General features: G+C 39.5%; 1 protein-coding gene across 1 annotated transcript; it reads left to right on the top strand.

The window, feature by feature from the left end:
* Positions 1-8,224: 8,224 nt before the first annotated feature.
* Positions 8,225-19,489, top strand: LOC125885725 (ependymin-like). Its single transcript, XM_049571458.1, has 6 exons — positions 8,225-8,367; positions 11,176-11,210; positions 11,340-11,474; positions 16,468-16,651; positions 17,987-18,074; positions 19,072-19,489. The coding sequence occupies exons 1-6, from the start codon at positions 8,292-8,294 to the stop codon at positions 19,220-19,222; spliced, it is 669 nt and encodes a 222-aa protein (XP_049427415.1). The 5' UTR covers positions 8,225-8,291; the 3' UTR covers positions 19,223-19,489.
* Positions 19,490-23,842: the final 4,353 nt, after the last annotated feature.

The raw sequence follows: 23,842 nt of genomic DNA, 5'->3' as shown, positions 1-23,842 counted from the left end.
ATTTCGGTCGGTGTGATCATCAGGCTAAAGGTCACACCGACCGAAACGTTGCTTAAATAAAATGAAAATATGAGAGTGAGACAGTGTGCGGGAGCCATTTTTGATTTTTATGTATTACTTGTATTTAAAATACATATTTCAATTACATTTGAGTATTTTGTAATTTGTATTTGATAAGGCTGATAAAAAGCAAATGTAATTTGTAACAAAATACCTTTGAGTGGAGTAATTTTGTATTTAAAATACTCAAAATACTTTCTCCATGAATCAAAAAACAAAAATAATAAACTACAAGTTCTTATAATAATAATAATAATAATAATTGGATGTAACAATATTTTTTACTTTTTTTTTTTTTTAATTTTTTTATCTAGTATATATTTTTATTAAACTTGGGCCATTCAATGTGCCCTTCAGTGACCTAGTGGTCTGTTTTACTGGATTGTGCATAACATAGGAAATTGTATGTTGTTGTGGTTGATGCTTGGGATCAATCAATCAATTTTATTTATAAAGCCCAATATCACAAGTCACAATTTGCCTCACAGGGCTTTACAGCATACAACATCCCTCTGACCTTAGGACCCTCGCAGCAGATAAGGAAAAACTCCCCAAAAAAAACCCTTTAGTGGTGGAAAAAAACGGTAGAAACCTCAGGAAGAGCAACTGAGAAGGGATCCCTCTTCCAGGACGACAGACTTGCAATAGATGTAGTACAGAACAGATGAACATAATAAATTAGCAGTAATCCGTATGACACAATGAGACAGAAGGAGAAACAGATAGAGACAAAAACAGAGAGAGATGCAGGACAGACGGTAACGGTAATAGCTTAGAACAACATTAATGAAAGTAATAATATTATAATTATAATTCTGGCTATTGTGGTACAATATGTTGAAAGTATATATTAATATCTGATAGTATACATATGTGACAATAATCATATGTGTAGGCTATAATAACGGTAGAGGTATGACTAATGATAACAGCAGCAGCAGGAGGCATCTGGCAGGACCACGGCAGCAGCACAACCACATACGCCACACTATCCAGGCACCGCTGCGATATAAGTTAACCTGCGAGACAGTGGAGCACAAAGGCTCCGGAGAAGAAGCCATGTTAGCAAAATGCAGTAACAGGACATGAGACAGAGAGACAGAGAGAGAGAAGGAGAGAAGGTGCCCGGTGTATTATAGGAGGTCCCCCCGGCAAACTAGGCCTAAGTCAGCCTAACTAGGGGCTGGTACAAGCCAAGCCTGAGCCGGCCCTAACTATAAGCTTTATCAAAGAGGAAAGTCTTAAATGTGGAGACGGTGTCTGCCTCCCGGACCGCAACAGGAAGATGATTCCACAGGAGATGAGCCTGATAGCTGAAGGCTCTGGCTCCTGATCTACTTTTGGAGACAGTAGGATTTTAAATTCGGGTCAGGGTAGGCCTAATATTCGCAATATTACGCAGATGAAAAAATGCAGTCCGTGAGGTTTGTTTTAAATGAGAATTAAAAGACAAATCTTGATCAAATGTTACTCCGAGGTTTCTTACGGTAGTGCTAGAGGCCAGAGCAATGCCATCTAGAAAAACTATGTCATCAGATAAAGAGTCTCTGAGTTGTTTGGGGCCAAGAACAATAACTTCAGTTTTGTCTGAATTTAACATCAGGAAATTGTTGCTCATCCAGGTTTTTATGTCTTTGAGGCAGTTATGAAGTTTAGTTAATTGATTAGTTTCTTCTGGCTTCATCGATAAATACAACTGTGTATCATCCGCATAACAATGGAAATTTACAGAGTGATTTCTAATGATGTTGCCTAAAGGAAGCATATATAGAGTAAATAGGATTGGTCCGAGCACAGAACCTTGCGGAACTCCAAAACAAACTTTAGTACGTAAGAATGATTCATCATGAACGTGAACAAACTGAAACGATTAGATAATTAAGATTTAAACCAGCTTAGTGCAGAACCTTTTAGGCCAATTAAGTGCTCCAGTCTCTGTAGCAGAATTTGATGGTCACTTGTGTCAAACACCGCAGATATAATAAAACAAGTACAGACAGTACAAACAAGTCCTTTGTCTGAAGCAATCAGAAGGTCATTTGTAATTTTAACTAGTGCTGTCTCAGTGCTATGATGCACTCTAAATCCTGACTGAAATTCCTCAAATAAATTATTATCATGGAGAAAATCACACAGCTGGTCTGCCGCTACTTTCTCCAGGATATTTGAAACAAAGGGAAGATTAGATATTGGTCTATAGTTGGCTAACACCTCTGGATCCAGGGTGGGCTTTTTAGGACAGGATTACAGTACCTTAAGACTGTGGTACATAACCTGTCAATAAAGATATACTGATCATGTCTAATAAGTGAGTGTTAACTAAAGGTAAGACTTCCTTAAGTAGCCTAGTTGGGATGGGGTCTAAGAGACACATTGATGATTTAGATGAAAAAATCACTGCGGCCAATTCTTGAAGAGAAATCTGGGAGAAGTAGTCTAAATATATATTATGTCTTAAAGCTGTGTTTGAGGTTAAATTGGTACTATCTGAGGACAGGAGGTCATGAATTTTGCCTCTAATAGTTAGAATTTTGTCATAAAAAAAGCTCATAAAATCATTACTGCTAAGGGCTAAAGGAATACAAGGCTCAACAGAGCTTTGACTCTCAGTCAGCCTGGCTACAGTGCTGAAAAGAAACCTGGGGTTGTTCTTATTTTCTTCTATTAAAGCTGAGTAATAGTTTGCTCTGGCAATGCAGAGGTCCCTCTTATACGTTTTGAGACTGTCTGCCCAGATTAAATGAGATTCAGTTTCAATTCCATATGTCAGAACTAGATCAAGGGTATGGTTAAAACAATGAGTAGGTTCATGTACACCCTGACTGAAGCCAATGGAGTCTAATAATGAGATAAACGCGGTAGCCAGGGAGTCATTATCAACGTCGACATGAATGTTAAAATCGCCTGCAATAATAACTTTATCTGATTTAAGAACTAGACTGGATAAAAACTCTGAGAATTCAGATACAAATTCAGAATACGGGCCAGGAACACGGAACACTACAAATAAAAGTGGCTGCGAGGTTTTCCAGGTCAGATGTAAAAGACTAAGAACAAGGCTTTCAAATGAATTATAATCTAGTTTAGGTTTAGGGTTGATTAACAGACTAGAGTTAAAAATGGCTGCAACTCCCCCTCCTCGGCCGCTTCCTCGGGGAATGTGGGTATTATTATGACTGGGAGGAGTGGATTCATTTAGACTGACATATTCATCTTGACACAGCCAGGTTTCAGTGAGACTGAGTAAATCAATATGATTATCTGATATTAATTTGTTTACTAACACTACTTTAGATGATGGAGACCTGATATTTAACAGTCCGTATTTAATTCTCCCCCAGTTTTGTCTTTCTGTCACAGAAGAGGTTTTAATTTTTATGAGGTTGTTATGCACAACTCCTCTTTGTTTAATTTTAGATTTAAATAATTTAGGTGGTCGGGGGACAGACACCGTTTGTATAAAACTATGGGTGGGTAACTGCACTAGAAGCTCAGAGAAGTGTGTAGGACTGTGACTCTGAGTCCTCATCTCAACTCTGATTTTGAATTACTAATAAACGTTGCCAGGTTTCTAAATATAATGAGTATGCTACAAATGAATTGCCTCACGTTGTCTGAATCTAAATCTGAATCAATAAATAATATTTTAGGGTATCCTACATGTCCCTAGCTTTCTTTTCTCTTTTTCATTTGAAAAACTTTGAACACAGGGCTCCAAAGGCTCCAAGTTAGACAGCAAACAAGTTAACTAGCTACAGTAGGTACAGTATCTTGCTGCTGTTTAGCTAGACCATTGGTGGACAGTTCACAGCACAGCTAGACTAGACTTGCCAGGTATGTTGCTCAGGTGGATGGACCCACACTACCAGTAGACTGCCTTGCTGCTCACGTCTTCCAAGTTCAACAGATTGTCTGTCAAGGTAAATATTTTATCTGAGTGTGACAGATGTCAACAGGCTTGATGTAGGCCTATGATATATGTCTGGGTCTGGCTACATAGCCTATTGTATAAATACATGATGATGATAGTTATAATATCAAGCTAGCGATGCTTATGCTAACTGTCTAGGTTACTGCATCACTCATGGTCTGTAGTTGCAGTATGCAAATTTTGAGCATTTTTGGTCAAGGACTTTTTGAGTTATTCACAAAAAGCTTTGTGGACCGACCGACCAACCGACCACCCAACCGACCGACAGAGTGACCTATAGAGCTGCAGGTTGCTGCTAAAAGGAAAAAGAAAAAAAGTATTTTCTGTATTTGAAAATACAAAATACATGTATTTTATTTTGATACATTTTCTGGCACCAGTATTTTATATTTTATTTTAATACATTTATTTGAAGGGTATTTTGTATTTTGTATCAAAATACATTCTGATGTATTTTTGTCCATCTCTGCATGGCGCTTTATTAAACATCTTAATTAAGCCTGTTGGCTGCTGTTTGCACAACAGGCTAATTAGCACTTAACAAAAGTACAGCAGTAAACTACACAAACATCAGCCTGGTGGTGGCGTTGGAGAAAAAAAGTGATGGCAGAAGTCAGTAGCACTCATTATCCTACCACTCTGAATTTCTCTACAAAATTTAATGGCAAACCATTCAGTTGTTGAGCTATTTCAGTCTGGGAGAAAGAGGTAGACTGACACAGCCATTAACAATGCTAATTAAAAAGTTGAATTAATCAGATTAATAAAGTAATAGCATCAAACCTGTTCAGAGCTTCTAATGTGAGATTTACTGTAGATTATAGTGTGTGTTGTTGATAAACTGCTCAGTCCTCAGATAAAGACAGCACCTGACTGAGCTCACAACTTTTATGATCAGTAACAGTCTTTATTACATTCATGTGATGCAGGTTTATCTGCCTGACATGACCTACCTAACCTTTCCATTTGCCTAATAGGGAGTTTTAGCTGTGCTCCGATGAGAAAATTTCCACAATTATACTGTAAATCAAGATCATGTGAGGAGTATTAGAGCACACCAGGTCAGAATAACTCCTCTTTAAATTTTGACATCAGCCAGTATCTTAAAAACTCAACTACAGATATAATATTTATAATGTTACGATTTAAATGTTATACATTAGGCCTAATTAAAATGTAACCTCAAGTGTAGACAGTTACAGTTTATGCTGTTGGAATTTCTAAATCATATCCAAACCTAACATATAAGCTAATGAATTTAGTTTCAGTTTTGACTAATGTGCTTTTTGACAAATGATTGTTCATCTGGCATTTCAAACACTGTACTTTACTCTAAAGCCGAAATATTTAGTTGATTGTTGAAGTTGCGGGGTGTCTACAGGTCTTTAAAAAGTATTACAAAGGTATTAAATTCCATGTTTCATTTATAAGGCCTTAAAAGTCACTTAATAGTCAAATAATAATAGTTAAATTTGAAGTTGTGAGGTCTTAATTCCTACAAACATTTTATCTTATTTAATTTACCAATTTTGTAATTTCTTTCTGAGAAAATATGTGTGAAGCCTTTTTTCTAGTCTAAAGCTATTATACTGCCATTTTATTTCATACTTGCACTTACCTGTTAGCAAAATGTAGATCGACTTAACTCATTCTAATAACCATATTCCTACATAACACTTCTGCACAAGGCCACATAAAAAGTACTTGCAATGCATACCTGTGATTTTTATATAAGTAAAGCATGATTTGTCCAAAAATCAGATAAATAAATAAATTTGGCTAGAATGTGTCTTGAACAGGTCTTAAAAAGCATTAAATTTAACTGTCTGATACCTGTAGACACTCAGAGTCAGGTTTTTCATGTACTGTTGTTCATTTTGCTTGTGACAATGCACTGTTTTTTTTTCTTCACATTTATTGTTTTTACACAGTGAAAGAAGTCTGTTTATTCACTTTTTAAACAATATATTCAGAACTTGTAAATGAGAGCCCCCTCTATCACCAAAACAGCTAAACTGTCATTATTTGTCAAAAAATAAGATGCATTTAACTTAGGAGTGTCAAAAATCCAGATTTCACTTTGAAAAGCTTGCATTAACATTAACACTCCTTATAAGTGTGTTTTAAAGCTGGTACTCTACCTTTAAAAAGAACAGCTGTTAGTTATTTTCACTAGTGCTAAAAACAGTCCTTACAGACAGCAAGCCACTGTTGAGAGATTTTCACAAACCAAGTAGGTTTTTTTTTTTTTTAAAGATATTTTTTGCCTTTAATAGACAGGACAGTTAAGTGTGAAAGGGGGAGAGAGAGGGGGGATGACATGCAACAAAGGGCCACAGGACTCGAAACCGGGCTGCTGCGGCAACAGCCTTGTACATGGGGCGCCTGCTCTACCACTAAGCCACCGACGCCCCAACCAAGTAGTTTTAATGTAAACCACAAACCTACAGAGTGAACACTGCACCATTAAGATAACATATCTTGAGAGAGAAGTACATCTAAAGAAAAGTGTACATAAAAAGCTTAAAACATTCAATTTGAATTTTACAATTCATGTCCGAATGATAAAATGTTCAAATGTGCCATCTGTTGTTTGTGACAGGAAATATCACTCAGTTTCATTGCATGTCATCTGTCCGGGCTTAAATTCATGTACAGGTAGGTGTAATCATTTTCAGCAGAACAACTGAGATGCAAATTATACTATTTGTTAGTGTTTGTAACGTGTCTGATCAGAACATGGCAGTTTATGTTGGTAAATATTATTTTTGTGCAGGGTTACATAGTTTTAACCATTACTGAGGCGGCTGTTGCATTTCTTGAATTTCTTGCATTTCAGCTGTATTTTATCACTGTTTGTTTGAAGACTTGCCTCTGTATTAAATATGATTATGGGGTTGACATTGCAGACAGCTACTTCCTGTCTCTTCCTGTCCTGCTTGTTACAATATAAACTGATTTGAAGAAATAGACGTGTCAGTCAAAGTTTTTACCCCTGAATATTAACGAGCAACTTTGGGTAGAATTAATAATGGTTTTCGAAGCATTATTTGTGCCTTCCAGGATAACATATTCAGATTTGGGTACATCCCTGTAATGTAATATGTTTTATGCAATTAATATTATTTCTATTATCACTTTGATCATTATTGTTGTTTCCACTGGCCTGACCTTGACTGAAGTGGAGGTCAGTTGTAGCAGAGTCACTTTCTGAACCTGCAGATAAGGATGGTGCACCTGACTATGACACATTTTTATGTTTACTGCATCTCAAACAACTCACATGATCAGAGAGCTAATCTGCACACACCCTGCGCACAGTGGTGATTTAAATCACATGCTCAGAGAGATCCACAAAACACACATCAGTCAACACCGAAATACACATTTTTAATTTCAGTGTGAAGCAGGTCATGCATGGATAAGAGAAATGGAGAACAAAATACACAACAACAGGCTGCAAATATTCATGAACACCTGTCCCAGGAGAGAAGCAGAACTATAACATATGTGTATTTATATAAAACACACTGTAGGTCTACCTCTATTTAATTACTGTTCAACACACCCACTTTGTTATGAACTGAATACTTTATTAGTTCTGTAACTGAAGCATTTTTTGCTGTTTGCTCTCTGTAACAAATGAATCCAGACAAGACTTAATAATATATATATATTATATTATATATATATTTCATAACCTGATGAAGTGACATGAAAGTTAGGAGGCATGCTCTGTAGCATTCACAGGCACTTCAGATAAGTGCAGCTGTCAAGGCTGAGAAAAAAAGCAGGTGTAATGTATTACGTGAGATTATTTGGTCAAAACACTGGAGCTGCAGCAGAACATATTCTGTATTTTTGTAAAAAAAAAAAAAAAAAAAAAAAAACCAACAACTTCATATTGAATTTTATATATCTTTTAACCAAAATCAATATCAGTGTCACATGTGCAGTCATTCCTCTTTAATGATGGAAAAATAATCATAAAGTATAACATCTGAAAACAGCATTCAGACTAAAGGGCACATATAATATCTGATGATCTTGGTGCTTGAACATAAAAACAAGTGATGCACTGGCTAATCTTATCAATGGCCATGCGTCACACCAACTTCTACAAAGGAGGGCTGTTAATTATTTGGTCATATTTTCCCTCATGGGGGCAGTTGGAAAAAATACAGAGGGGGTTGAACCACATGGCGTGAGAGCTGCCAGCTGTATATATGGAGGTATGTGTCGTCCCCTGAGACCAGAGTGCTCACAGGTTCACGCTGTCTGACTCCTAAAGCTTCTCAAGATGGACTTCATCAGTGTGCTGTCCTGCCTCAGCCTGGTGCTGGCTGCTGCTGCTGCCCAGGCACCAAAGCCCTGTGGTGAGTGTCGGCACCCCTGTCAGTGACCACAAAAAGTTTCTTTCTTTTCTTTTCTTTTTTTTTTTTTTTTAACTTTTTTTTATTTATGTCAGTGTGCAAAGCTGCATTCAAGCGAAATCAAGTAAAGTGAAAAAAAGTTTTGTCTTTTCGACTGATAGCTGGATATTAGTTGTTGATTTTTTTTTTGTTTTTGAATTTTTTGGGATGAATTATTATGCAGTTTAGTTGAGACATTGATTCTTAAATTTAGTGGTTTCTTAGATTGACAAGATGTTGTAATACTGCTGCCTGTAACTGTTTATAGAATAAAACAGAAAGAAAAACTTAACTGCAAACTGAAACTGCAATATGGGTTAATCTAATTCATTTATCACAGATTTTTGAATAATTATTTGTATGTACCAGTAAATACAAACTACCGGTAGGCAGGTAAATTTCTATTTTTTCAGTCCATCTTAATATTACTATGGATACACAATATGGATTTTTTTCAATCGATAACCAAGTTAGTGATCCAATTACTGATAATTTCACATTTTGGTATTTTAAAAGGAAGTATATAACCTGTAGTTTATGGGGGGTAAGAAAGGCTAACATATAGTGAGAAAATATGGACGATTTATTATTTAATATTTACTTTAAATTAGTCTTCAATTCATAGCTGCCAGTAAAATAAATAAATAAAACATCTAAAATGTACAGAAAAAGTAAATAAAAAAATAAACTTAAAGGGACATTGTGTAACATTTTCAGTTGTTTACTGGCAAAAATTGATGTCTGCATTCATAAATATGTCATCACTGGTGTACTATTACCTCCACCAATAATCTGACTTATTCTCGTAAAAGGAGAATTTCGGATTTGTTTGTACATTGTGCGGGTAAGTCATCTGTGGGGTTCCATTACGTTTCGCCATCTTGAGAATACACCCGCCAGCAAGGGACATACAGCACCGCCTTCAGCGTTTTCGTTGAGAGCCAGGCCAGCACTGCGTGACTGAGGAGCTGAAGGAGAGGAGCAAGAGGCGCTTCGCTACTACCCTGGCAAATTTGAAACAAAGTCCCACTCTTTGAGCATAATGCAGGATCATACATATGCAGCATCATGGGAGACAGAATCCTTGTCGCCAAGAAAGCGCAAAAGGGAATAGAAAAGGCAGCGTGACCGGTGAATTAAAAAACAAAGGCCCACATCGGGGTAGCCTTTCCCAGGTAGAGAGAGCTGCTGAGGGAGAATGGTAATGCAATCACAGACCAGCGCCGCTGTTGGCTGTTAGCGGCCAGTCGCTAACAGCCTCATCCCTCTCCTTGCATCACTGTGCCGCTGTTAGCTGTTAGCCGCTGTTAGCGCTAGCCTGTGATTGTATTACCTTTCTCCTTCAGCAGCTCTCTCCACCTGGGAAAGGCAACCCCAATGCTGACCCTTGTTTTTTTTCACCGGTCACGCTGCCTTTTTGATTCCCTTTTGCACTTTCTTGGCGACGAGGATTCTGTCTCCTGTGATGCTGCATAATACATGATCCTGCATTATGCTCAAAGAGTGGGACTTTGTTACGCTGCAGTAGTGCCGCTGGCCACTAACAGCTGCTAGCGGCGCAGTAATACGAGGAGAGGGATGAGTTGTGTGAGGTTGAGCCACTTGTCAGTTGTCAAAGGACAAAACGTGATTGGTTTGTTTCAATTTACATCTGCCCCAACAGTCCTACATTGTAAACACAGCCAGCATGGTGAGGAGGGGGTTTGTCAACTCGCGTCGCGTGTGTCTGTGTAGGAGCCTGAATGAATACTCCATGTAGTATCGGATGACATGGTTTCATCAGTGTTATCATAGCTTTTTGGTACACAGCGGCTACAGTTGTTGCAATACGTGTTTGAAACAGTGAGGCACTAGAGTGCACCATCTGTTTGAATGCAATATATGATTTCAACGTTAGATGGGAGAAATTCCTACACACTGTGGCTTTAAGTGTGAAAGTAGGCTACAGTGTTTCATTTTGTTAGTGGGATGTAGGCTACAGATGTAGCAGCCTACACAACTATTAAGAGAGAGAAGGAGAGTGGCTCATTAATGGGTTTTATGATGTTGTCAAGCCTTTATGCCAGGGGTGTCAAACATTTTAGTTCATGGGCCACATACAGTCCAATTTGATCTCAGATGGGCCGAACCAGGAAGGAAGGAAGGAAGGAAGGAAGGAAGTATTCATTATTATATCAGAGAGCTGTATTCTGATCTGGGTTGAAAAGCCTCCAAAGCAGAGTTTTACATGAAATCAGCAGCACATTGTATAACTTGCTCCTGAAACCTGACACCTCTCAGTTTAGTCACCTAGTGGGCCAGTTTGGACCCTTTGGCGGACCGGTTCTGGCCCATGGGCCATATGTTTGGCACCCCTACTTTATGGTGTGAGTTTGTTGGTGCTGTTCAAAGCAAGGCTCGGTGTTGGATGTGAGCCGCTGTTGCTGTGTTAGCTCACGCTAACGCTCCAGTGATGGACCTTCAGTACCATGTCTAACCTGCTTAATGGCAGCAGGAAGTTTGCTTATCTAGTGCAACTGTCTTGGCCCCCCTTTGAAACTGTGAAAGACGGTCCATATCAGTGATATGTTTTTGTCTAATAATAATAATAATAATAATAATAAATGATACATAAAAGCCAAATCTTTAACTGCAGACATTTATAAACTGTGAAGGTATTGCTTTGTCAACACAGTTTATTTCCCAGTATGCTACACTGTGCTTGATACATATCTGATTTCAGATTACTAAGAAAACTGATTTCTTAAACATTTTGATTTTACTCATCCACAGTTTCTCCCCCGCTGATGAGTGGAGGTTTCACTTTGGTGAGTCTGCTCACATGCTGCAACACCCATAAACCCCCCCCCCCCCCCGTTTATAATCTCTCCCGGATGGGCCCAGGTCAAGTGATCCCTGTCTTTTCCTTCACTTTCTGCTCTCTGGCGCTTTTTTAGATCGATACCAGTGGAGTCTACACGGCTGTGGGAACAATAAGCTATGACGCTTTTGGTAAGAGGATGCGGGTTAGAACCTACACGCTTGTTGCCAATCAGACCTCTTCTATGGACCAGCTGATGCTTTTCAACCAGGTATGTAACCGCCAGGCAAATGGCAGCTCATAGTGACCTTGCTGGTACTGTAGCAGATGAATTGGTGAACTAGGTAAAAACTCGTTTTACAGTACAGTCAGTGTCCCATGACCGTGAATAATTGAATTTACTCCTAACAATGAAAAGTAATACATGTAGTGAATAGATTTAAAATTTTTCCCACCTCATGCAACAACCATTAATAAATACAGTCCAAGTTTACACAAACTAAAAGCATTGAGCACTGTGCACAGAATAATGCCAGTCTAGAGAGACACATGTATTGCTTTTGTGTAAGCTAGGAAAAATAGGTTCACAGTACCTTGTTTCTGCATTCTTCTCAAACATGGGATTCTTGTTTTTTAATTTTAATTTTATATACTTTATTAATCCCCCTGAGGGGAAATTCAATTTTTTTTTCACTCTGTTGTCATTAACACACAGGTCCGAAATACACACACATGCACAAACAGGACCTATACACGCACACAGTGGAGAGATGTCAGAGTGAGGGGGCTGCCATGGACATGCCATGGCGCCCCAGGCAGTTGGGGGGTTTGGTGCCTTGCTCAATGGCACCTCAGCAGTGCCCAGGAGGTGAACTGGCACCTCTCCAGCTACCAGTCCTCGCACCATATTTGGTCCAATCACGGAATTGAGCGGGCGACCCTCCGGTTCCCAACCCAAGTCCCCATGGACTGATGTACACACCAAAATATCACAAATAAAAACAACAACTTCTTCCATAGTTGGATGAGGGTAACATCCTCTCAGTGCTACTATGCCTCATTAACATACACTGTAAAAAATAATAGAGGTAGCCACAATGACTTCACACACAGGTTTTTGAACTCCTTTTTTAAAGCCTCAAGTTTGGCATTTTGGTCATGGCCATCCTGGATATTTGGAGCCAGAAATGACTTAATTTAGATGAGAGGGTGGATCTGTGGAGAAACGAGGGGTGGATCTGACTTTGCCTCGCGACAACCTATCATTTAAGCAGCCCAGCCCTTAAATATGCATAAAAAAGAAAGAAAGAAAGCCTAAAAGAAAATGTTCACAGGTGAGTTATATTAAAATTCACCCCCCGACAGTTGTCCTGAATGTTTTAATTACGCCAGGTGCACAACCTATTTCTCCTGTTTTAATGGAGCATGTCCCCAACGCATTCCCCACCCCCAGAACAACACTGCGAGATTCCTTCGTTGACGGACCTGGCCAGATGTGGAAGTCATCTAGCAGAAGAGTGAGCAATATCTTCTTGTGAAGATCTCTCACGTTGACTGTCACTGTACCAACTGAACTGAGACGAGTTGAGTAGTGTACTATTAAAAGAGCTGATATATAGAAATGAAATGAACGTGAAATTCGAAAATATAGAGTAATTATCAACCACTTAGAAATCAACCTATGGTCAACAATCACTTTTAATAGTGTAGAAAAAGCTTATGCTTATTTTTCTTTTGCATAAATAAATGAGATATTGTTTGCTACTTCCGGCACTGTTTCGCTCTGTTTCTCCCATCTTGTCAACGCCCGAGTAGGAAAAATCCAACGCCTCCACGGTCTGATGGTCAACGGAACCGCTGCCGTGCTGCGCGCTAGTCCGTTATTATCCGTCATTTTCACCTCCATTGGAATGAATGACTCCCGTTCAGCATCGATCCATCAATGCGTTGTGCACCTAGTGTTAGCTATAGAGACCAGGCTGTAAACATGTTTATTTCTGCTGTAAAGTTGGGCATTTTAACATAGGTGTATATGGGGATTCACCTGCCCCTGGAGCCAGCCTCAACTGACCATTTAAGGAACTGCCCTTCCGTGTTGGCTTCATTTTTTAGTCCTGAATGTTGCTGCTTGCTTAATACACTCATGTTTTGGTGAATATAACACCATATTTATTTGCTAGAACAATAGATTACATTAGAGTGACCATATTTTGATTTCCAAAAAAGAGGATACTCGGCCGGCCACAACATAGCCTACTTAAATGATACTCGCAGTTTACTCAAAGATGCCTTATCATTTTAATATATTTAAAATTTATATGTATGGATAGAAAATTCAGTTATATTACAAAATAATATCTCTTGAAGACAGAAATTTAGATAGGCCCCAATAGGGGACACATACACACACACTAGAGTGTGGCGATCCGAGCCCGACGGTACCCGACGGGTCGGGCCGGGTTTGGTCAGAAATGTAGCTATAAATTGTATTCGGGCTCGGGTTGGATTCGGTCAGCTTTCACTGAAAATGTAGTGTAAAAATACATTAAATCCTATTGTCTGGCCTGTTTATTGCTTTGGGACTGTTATTTACGTGACAAGACCTGAACATAACACACACAGACACACATTGGCTGTTTGTTTCTACCACTCTCCTCTCTGGAAGTCTCGGACCTCCAGCCGCCCGCCTCCGCCTTGATTAAACACTGAAAATAAAATAAAAGAGGGAGACAGGTTTTTCCTATTTTATCTTATTTTGTTTTATTTCTCCCTCTCCCCTCGCTAGAAGTGTCGGACGTACCGCCTCCCGCTCCCGTCTCAAACACGGAGGTCTCCCTCTCCGCAGCTGAGCACCCATGGCGCACCCCCGGCCTGTTAAATAGCCTGTAACTGTAACCACTGTGTGACACAGACTCAGTGCTTTGGTCATTAAATAATGTTGGGCTCGGTTTGGGTTCGGACAGAAATATGCTGCCCGTGCCGCACTCTAACACACACACACACAAACACACGGAAAACCAGACATTATCATGAGTTTATAAAACCCCCCCGGACGCCCCGGACAGGATGTGAAAAGTGGACATGTCCGGGCGAAAGAGGACGTTTGGTCAGCCTAGATTACATTTTTAACATGGGTCACAGTGACTCGCTTTCATGAGGGCTCACTTTCCTCATGACCTCATGCACGTCTACCACACCATAGCCTTATAAACCCTACTCCTGTTTTATAGGCCTCTGCTCCAAAACTGCATATCCATAATGAAATGAATATATCTCTGCAACCACAAGGTCTATTTGAATACTTTTGATGTCATGGTAAAGGGAACAATTGTGAGATTTGTTAAGATGTGTAAATATCAGTATATGTGTTATATGTGAAGAGTAAATGAAGATGACACACAGCACAAATGAAATATTTTGAGGTTCACCTAAAAAAAAAGCATTTTCAGGATGAGTATCCCTTTGGAATGATGCAGCAGCAGCAGCAGCAGCTCTAAACCTCTATCACATCATAGTACAATATGTGAACATTAACTCTGCAAAGGTTGATTCTGATAAAGTGAAGCAGAACAAGAGAGGTTTTAGTACAGAAAATTCAGGAGAGCTCTCCAGAATTGCTCCATGTTTGCATGTGATTTTTGTCATGTACAATCCTATCTTTCATTTTTTGTTTCTGTAAATCCCTACTGATGTTTAGGGTATACACATACAACTGTCTGTTTCGTTTTTTTACTATTTCCCACACCAAACTGACCAATATGCACCTACTACATTTGAACCTGAGTTTCTATTCTGAGCTTTGGAGGCCCGTATCTCCGCGACGGCTTGGCCGATTTGAGTGATTGAAACCTCGTTTGATTCGTTAGAGCCAATAGAATGACGCTATACCCACCAAAACGAGATTGACAGCACTGTAAGCCAATCAGAGTCAGCAGAACGCGTTGTGGTGGAGATGTCGGCTCCTGTTGGTCAGGAGTGGTCATTGTTTTTTGTTCCCCCGGAAACTTTTTTTCCGCCCGGATTCATTTGAATGACGTACAACTTCCAGTAGTACGCGAAGGAGTGTGAAACAGCAGAATGTGCATTTTACTGCGAAATTAATAGGGTAAGAGCCATATTATAAATATATTTTGGCAAGGGGATTTCTGTTGTTGTTCTTTGGGCTGTAGCTCTGTGATGGTTAAAGGGAGAGTGATTTGGATACACATATGCAAAGAGTGGAGTCTCAGCTTTCATTTGAGATGAATGGTGTGTGTTTTGAATAACGTGGTCGAGTTAGAGCCCAAACTATACCGACTGGGTCTGGATATCGGTGCTGTTTGGAGTTGTTGGAGTTAGTTGTTGTTGTTGTTGTTGTTGTTTATTTAGTTGATGTTAAAACTGAGTTTGGGGTATATAAAAAGTTTTTTTTTTACAGCCTTGTAGCTGAGGTTCTGCTGTTAAATTTGATGGGCAACATCACTATATTCTTCTGATCAGTGTATTGATACACACCAGGCCTTTATTAGCAGCTCTAGAGGTCCACTTGGGGGACTTTAGGGTTCAACAGGATAGACTGCATGTAAAGATGGATGACACCTTTCCACTAACCTCCACTCTAAGAAGTGAAGCTAAAATATCCCAGATATAGCCGCTGCCATCTTGCTCTAGGAACGTAATTTTGAGTCAGAGTCTGCGCAGTAGTGACCTCTGCTGTATCAAGTTTTCTGGCCATATACCCATCTGACTAATCGTGAGCAGTGCCACTGAGGCCACCAGAGGGGGATCGAGATGTTTCAACCTCACTGACGGGATGCTGTTATGTTGTCCATCTTTATATATAGTCTGTGTACTACACTTCTTAATACATTAGTGTAGGGATGTAATGTAAGCCATGAGCTACCTGGCTAACGTGCTAACATGACATGCTCAAAGCATTTACTGATAAAAGCAGCAAAGTTATAACACAATGAAACCAACTCACAGGACTGTATCTGAAATACATCCAGTACATCTCAAGCTCACCTGCAAAGTATGAAAATAATACCTAAATCTTACAATGGCTACTCATTAGTTCCTGGATTTTCACATATGCAGTGATACTGCCACCTACTGGGGATTCTCCTGTTACTACCAATTTACAGTGTCAAGGATGAATAAGAACAGCCCTTTGAAACTGACAATAAATGATAACACTCTTTAAGACACACATGCTGTCCTTGAATCAGGATTCTCAGAGCCAACACAGGCAAGGACAGCATTCATGTCTTTCTTTCTCCTTTCAGAAAGTCTACTATGAGATCGACTGGAGCAGATTCTCTTGCAAGAAGAAAGCACTGGATACTACCTTCGTTCCCATGCAAGTTCCCTCTAATGCTCAAAACATGGGTCAGGTTTTCATGGGCTCCTCTTCCTCCTGGGGTATGGGCGTGCTGGTCAACAACTGGAATGGAGAACTGCCACAGAACGGTAAGAGGAAACAGTTTATTCTAAATTAGGACATCTGATTTTATTTTGACATGAAGGGATTACTGCTCTTGATAACAGCACACCATGTCACTGATGAGCTCTGGTATAGGCACTCACTGACTTGCAACAAGAAAATAGCTTGTGCAAAATTACACAAGACAGAAAAGTGTATTCATTCTAAGTACTTTTTAAAAGATTCACTTCACCTAATTTTGTTTTACTTGCCTTTTGTGGTATCTAGCCATGCGGTGACAGCTATGTTATCAGGTTTTCCGTCCATCCATCCGTCACACTCTTGTGAATGCGATATCTCAAGAATACCTTAAAGCTATAGTTGGTAATGTTGGAGAGCTAGCAAGATTTGAAAGCGGCACTTCCTCTAAGCTCCACCCCCTGATCCCCCTCCCGTCAGTGTTCTGTCCAAAGCCACAAGTCCAGACATGCCTGAATGCGCATCCTGCAGTAGGAGTCAGCAGGGCAGAGGAGAGCCGAGTAAAATAACAAATCCCCCCAAAGCAAACAAATAATTACCTGTCCAGCAGAAAGACAGCAACCTCTGCATCACTTTTCAGGCCCTTAGGCTCCCTCAGTTGTCTCCACCGTTCAAAAGCTGGACTGCTGTTGATGTCTGGTTTGTCCTCTCACTTTATCAAAAGCCTTTTTCGTCGCAGCCTTTTCTGCCTCTAACTTTTCTTTCTCAGCCTGTTTAGTGGGGTGAGCCATTACAAATAACGCTGGAAGTGGTACTTTTGGCTGCATTTTCTCTGCCATTGTGCAGCAAACTCCTGCTTACTCAGTATTTCTGCTGAGGAGTGTGCTGAATATTTCTGGCAACGGTGACATGTGATGAGTGCGTGCAGGGAGGAGGGAGGGAGGGACGGAGGACGGCTCAGGCAATACGAGACATGAAGGCATCTGATTGGTTCTTTCCATTCGCACTGATGGTTTTACCGAAACGTTGAATGTCTTGGTACCAAAACACTGCAATAAATTTATTTAGCGTCTTGAATCTTGAATTTATTTCTTTTGCAAGTTAGATGGTGTGAGGGAGTGTATTTGCAAAATGTGTCACACTCGTCCCCCTTCCATGCACCTGTTTTCGAATAATGTGCAGAGTGTTTTTTTTTTGTTTTTGTTTTGATTCGTTTTGTAATTTCTGTGACCCAAATGTTTAAATGCGTCTATGAGATATTTTCTTTTGTAAGGCATGTGCAAGTGCAAAAGAGGAAATTTCCACTTGTATGTTAATGTTAAAACAACATAACTGGATGGTGTTTTGTGCAGCACTTTGCTGGATCCTCACATATAACTTCATGTCATGCTTCATGTCACCAGGCACATATTCGTTTGTCTTCACTGAGACTGGCTGCATCCCTCTGACTATGTCTGTCCACACTCCAGCATCTGGCTGGTCCATGATCAGGTGAGAACAAAACAACATGAGCAGACAGAGAGCGGAAAAACCAACACCATCATTCAAAACAATGCTACTAATTATTTTAACACTTATCTGTCAAGACTCAATTAACCCTTAACATTTCTCGCTCGGTAGCTTTAAGTCTTGAAACATCATCTTATTCCACATTGTCTGTCAGCATCATATATAGCATTGTTAACTACTGTATGTAACCACTGTTAGCTCTGTTAGCACCATTAGCAGTGCCAATACAGCTAATGGTGCTAACATATACAGTAAACAATGCTAAAGGGGTTTTACAGCTCAGAATGAAGCTGCCTACCCACTGGGTCTTTATGGGGTTAGACCAGAGGGTGACTACCATATTTCTGCAGCAACGCCATCCCCGCACCTGAATGGCACCGCCTAACCCAGGTGGTGTGCAGCGCAGAGCAGTCAAGGCTAGTTAACAGCCGGCTGTCTGTCAGCAAAATCAACAGAAAAGAAAATAAAGGGCAAAACATTAAAATTTCACCACCTCTAAATAGTGCTTTGAAATGCAATGATAAAACTCACTGAGTAGCATTGGACTGAAAGGAAAGGCCTTTTGCATTCTATGTCATTTTGTGTGTGTGTGAGTGTGTGTGTTTTTGGTTAATGGGTGTTCAGCTATCGAAAGCAAAATTAACCAAAACTGACATTCCTAAGTGTGACCAGTCATGTGAAGTCAAGTGAAAAAAAGAGATGGATGCAAATGTTTTAATGAATTTGGAGAATCTAATGGTGAAAAAAGTAGAAATATTTATATTTAAGGCATGTTTCAACTCTTCACTTGAGGTATATGATACTTTCACTGAATGAAATGTTTGAAAAGAAACTAGCCTAATTGTGCAACAACAAACTGTTCCCCAGTCAATTCTCACACTGTGCTGTACGCAGTCTGCGGTTCCTCGTACTTGTGCCATCTCAATGAATAACACTCAGTAATGATTCTAAAAAAGTAAATTTTTTGTTTACATTTCAGCACCTACAACTGGGTTTTGGGCAACACAGACCCCATGGACTACACCCCTCCTTTCTTCTGTGCCAAGTCTAAACTGGAGGAGGAGGAGACACCAGATACCTTCTTCACTGCCATTCAGTCTCTGGCCAGGAAGACCAAGAGAGAGCAGTAGACATCTGGAGCATCTCACCAAGATAATCACTGATACTGCTCCTGTTACGGCAGCGGAGCTAAATTATAGCATAATAGGGTAAAACCCAAACTCATTCAACATAGTAGGAGCAAATCCAGGCTTTAAGTGTGAAATAAGTGGAGGTACACTATGGCAGCTAAGTAAAGGAGACCTTTCAATAACAACTTATAGCTACATCCCAGCTATGTCTTCTATCTCTGTCATCCTCTTCAATAAAATCAGTTAAAAGCATTGAATGACATTGTACTTTGGAGTTGGCTTTTTGAATGTATGAGTCACTACAACAGCAGAAATATCAGGAAAGACAAATAAAACCAAGAACAGTACAAAAAATGTTAACAGTGAAATATAAATATTTAATCTGATATTGAGACATGAAGCGTACCTGTGGCACAATAATCAGTCATGTTACACCACAGATGACACCAAAAGTTAGCCCAGTAGATGTCTTAAGAGAGTGAATAACTTCTTTTGAAATGTAAGTGTTCATTGGAGTTGCTTTTGTGTTGACAAAAAAGTCAATATTTTCCTGTTCCTAAAAGGAAATTTCAGTTGATTGGAGTCCAAATAAATACTGTACATCTATTTTCTACAGAGGCTTTTTTCCACCAGAAAAGGTTGGGACTAGTAGATATAAAATATGCTAATGGTAAGCCAAAATTATGACTCACAAAGTCAGTTCAATTAGGACCGATTCATTTTAGTAAAACAAATATTTATCTACATGTGCACGTAAGAATGAGAAATGTGAATAGTGTTTTGGCAATTAGACTCAATACCCATGTCCCCATGTCATATACTGTATTTCAGGAGGGTAATGAAGCTGTAGTAGAACAGGGATTTAAGTTTATACTTTACTGATTGAAATTATGCTGAGCTTCATGTGATGCACACTAGAAACTGGGGGAAGATCCTTTGTTGTAGAGTGAGTGATGCTTCTTAGAGTGGTAACAACTCCGGGTCAGATTTGTTTTTGAAAAAGATTTATTTAATCTACACATATTGCAGAGTGGGTTTGCTACATGGATAAAACAGACTGTAATGTTTTCATTAAACTCAGTAATGAATCTCAAAAGTAAATCCATGCTTCTTCTTCAGAACCTTAAACTTGAGAATTTGGCACCAAAAAACCCCCTATGTACTTTGTTCCTCCCCCTCTGCGGAAGAGCTAAACTGGAGGCAGTAGACACACCAGACAGAATCTTGGCTGTCTCTGAGTCTCTGGCAAAGAAGGCCAATCAAGTAGCGTAAACATCTGCCTAACCCACCAGGATAATTACTAATACTGCTCCCTTCAGTGCAGCAGAACTACATTTTGACTGAAACAAACATGGAATATCATGACAAAAATATTTCCAAGGCTGTCACTGGCTAATCTATAAAGGCAGGCAATATAATAAATTATCGATTTGTATGCCATGACACTGACTCCCTGTTGGCATTGTCCAAATGAAATATCCCACCTACCAGTTACTTTGTCAAGTAGCTTCAATAGCAAGAATGAATCTAAGCTATGAGACTTAAACGTAGAGTTAGGCTACATGGTGCAAACTAGAGATGCACCGATCCAGCCTTTTCAGTTTCGATACCGATCCCGATGCTATGGCTTTGAGTATCAGCCGATACCTGATACCGATCCGATACCCTGGTTGATCTAAAAAGCTATATACCTTTACATGTAGAACAGAAAAGACTAAAGGCATCAGATCGGTACATCCCTGGTGCGGACTAACTGAGAGAGACCTTCAATAACACCTAGCTGGATCCCTGCTTTGTATTTCATCTCTGTCACCCTCTTCAATAAAATAAAGTGGAGGCGTTGCACAACACTTCTTTAGAGTCAAAGTCTTGGATTGATAAAGAAATAAGACGGCAGCAGGAAAAGACAAATACATACAACAACGTTTGAAAAAGCACTGTCCTCACCAAACATGTCTTGATAATAAATGAAGCATACACTTGGTAAATGAATCACTGATGTTCATAAGTTCAAAATTAATCCATAAAACCAACCACTCAAATACAGTGTGTACAGTAGGCGGGCTACATGCTACATATTTTTTTCTAAGACTGGACATCTTATGTTCATAAGACTTGCTCCTATTGAGTTTTGATGGGTGATTGTGTGTTTATATCTCCCTGTAGAAAGCTGCAGTACTTACTGTTCTACAGCAGATGGAGGCAGCATTGCTCTTATCTTAGCAGCTCCTGCTATGATATATGCATTTGCCTAATGTCTTACTCAATTTGAATGTTTACTGGAAATAATTAATCAAGCTTGATCACTTACTCAAGCACCCTTGGTGGTAACACTATTTCATTTTGACCCCCTGTATAGCATTTATAAGCAAGATATAAACAATAAATCATTACAGAACACTATAATGTTGCTGTAAACAGAGATAAATACATTCTTAAGTTAATTAATGTCATTAATGTCAACAACTGTGACTCCTCCTGTCAGGCAGGATGCTTCACAGACAAAGTTGCATGTTATAAACAAATACATTAACAAACACTTGCCCTTTTGTCTGTTTACAGCGACGTTACAGTGGCCTCAGGGACATAACACAAGTACGTGCTGCTTAGAAATGCTGAATTGGAAGGTTGACTTAAAATATCACCCAGAGAGCAACATGTAACTTGTACTCAAGGTAAAGTGATTAAACTGATAGCAACATGATAAGAGGCTGCTGAGCCAAGTAAAAAAAAGTGAATAGCCATCTATTTCAAGGTTTGAGTTTGGCAAACGAGCATTTATGTATGCAGCTCCTTGTATGTGGAGTTTTCTGCGGATGGACTTTAAGTTGCACTCATTGGTTCCTCTCGGCCATTTCAAAACACTGCTGCAGGATTTTTGGACGCAATCATCAATATGCCAATGTCAGGGTGTGTTTGTCTTTGTAATCATGTGTAGTTGCCTCTGTTTTTTGTTAACATATTTTTGGGCTTTTCTTTATAGTCATCTAATTCTGCATTTTACAGTATACTGCTTGTTTTAGAGCTTAATATTTTTATTTTCTATTTTTGTTCTATGTTGTCTGCCCGTAACTTCATGTTGCTGCCATTTTTGGCCAGGACACCCTTGAAAAAGAGATTTTTTTTATCTCAATAGTTTTTTTTCTGGTTAAATAAAGGTTAAATAAAAAATAAATAAAAGGTTCAGTGTGTAATTCTAAGAAGATAGTCGATCGCTGAGTCTCATTCCAAGGTCGTCAAATACCAACGCTTCGTCATGCCCCTCGGCGTGTAATATCGATGCAGAAGGCACCCTTTGCCATCTATGAGACACACCAGGCTTTCAACTTACTCCAGTGTGAAACTATTTCCAGCACTATCTGATGCTCAAAGCAACTGATGTAGTATAAAGAGTGAGAAAGTCTGTGTAGGGTGGGAGGGAGCGGTGATGAGTGGGTCAGATTTTCACACAGGGGACTGCTGTTCATGTCCCATGTGGAACCACAAGTCAGTGCCGTTTGAAAGTATTGTTATGTAACTTTTGTCCATGTGTCACTTACTGACGTCATCTATTTTAACCCAAAATAGATGTTTTTTCTAAACCTTACCACGACTGTTTGACAACATTAACCACATGTTAAAAGGTGTTTCATCCAGGAGACAGCTGTGCGTCACATACAGATGCTAAAGTGTGCATGTAATAGAGATGCCAAAGGGTGCCTTCTGTATCACACATTGGGGAGCTTGAGAAAGCTGCAGTATATGACGACCTTGAATGAGAATGTGTTGATGATCTTATGTTAGCAGTCGGACCGAATCACCAACCAAAAGCGTCGATATTTGACAACCTAGGAATGAGACTGGGTCAGTATTTGATGACCAAGGGGTGAGACTGGGTCAGTATTTGATGACCAAAGGGTGAGACTGGGTCAGTATTTGATGACCTGGGAGAGAGACTGCGTCAGTATTTGATGACCAAAGGGTGAGACTGGGTCAGTATTTGACGACCTATAAGACTGCGTCAGTATTTGATGACCTGGGAATGAGACTGCGTCAGTATTTGATGACCAGGGAGTGAGACTCAACAGTCAAATATCTTTCTCCAGAATTAAATTTTTTAAAGTTACTTTAAAGTTTTCCATTGTTGTTCCATCTTTGAATCTATATTAAAACTTCTTGAGTGTCTGAATCAGTCGCCTGTGTCTTCTTACAGTAATGGCTGACTAACCCACTGCACATCAATTATAAGCGCATCACTTTTTGCCATTAGAGATTCTTCACACTTGTGTCTCCTTCATGCAGTTGTGAGTCATCGTCTAATAATGCACGTCAAGGTGTTTGGAGGTGGCTACCTAACATCACTGTCAAAAACTTACTCATCTGTCCTGTGTGATTAAAGAGATGTGAGACTGCTCTGGAAGCATCAGCAGCAATAATAGCCTTGCTAGTCTGTTCAATTATCAGTCTAATGATTATCAAAGCGTGCTGGGACTTTGGCGTAGGCCTTCGCAGGCAGAGACGGGGCTGAGTGTTAAGTCCCTGTTGTGATACGGAAATTACATAGTTAAAGTCATTTTTACCTTTCAGTTTTATTTAACTGAGCCTAAGTGTTAATGTGCGAGACACTGTATGCAGATTTCT

The sequence above is a fragment of the Epinephelus fuscoguttatus genome, linkage group LG3 (assembly GCF_011397635.1).
Source record: "Epinephelus fuscoguttatus linkage group LG3, E.fuscoguttatus.final_Chr_v1".
NCBI lineage: Eukaryota > Metazoa > Chordata > Actinopteri > Perciformes > Serranidae > Epinephelus > Epinephelus fuscoguttatus.
The sequence above is the reverse complement of the archived record's forward strand: the minus strand, read 5'-3'. Positions and strand labels throughout refer to the sequence as shown.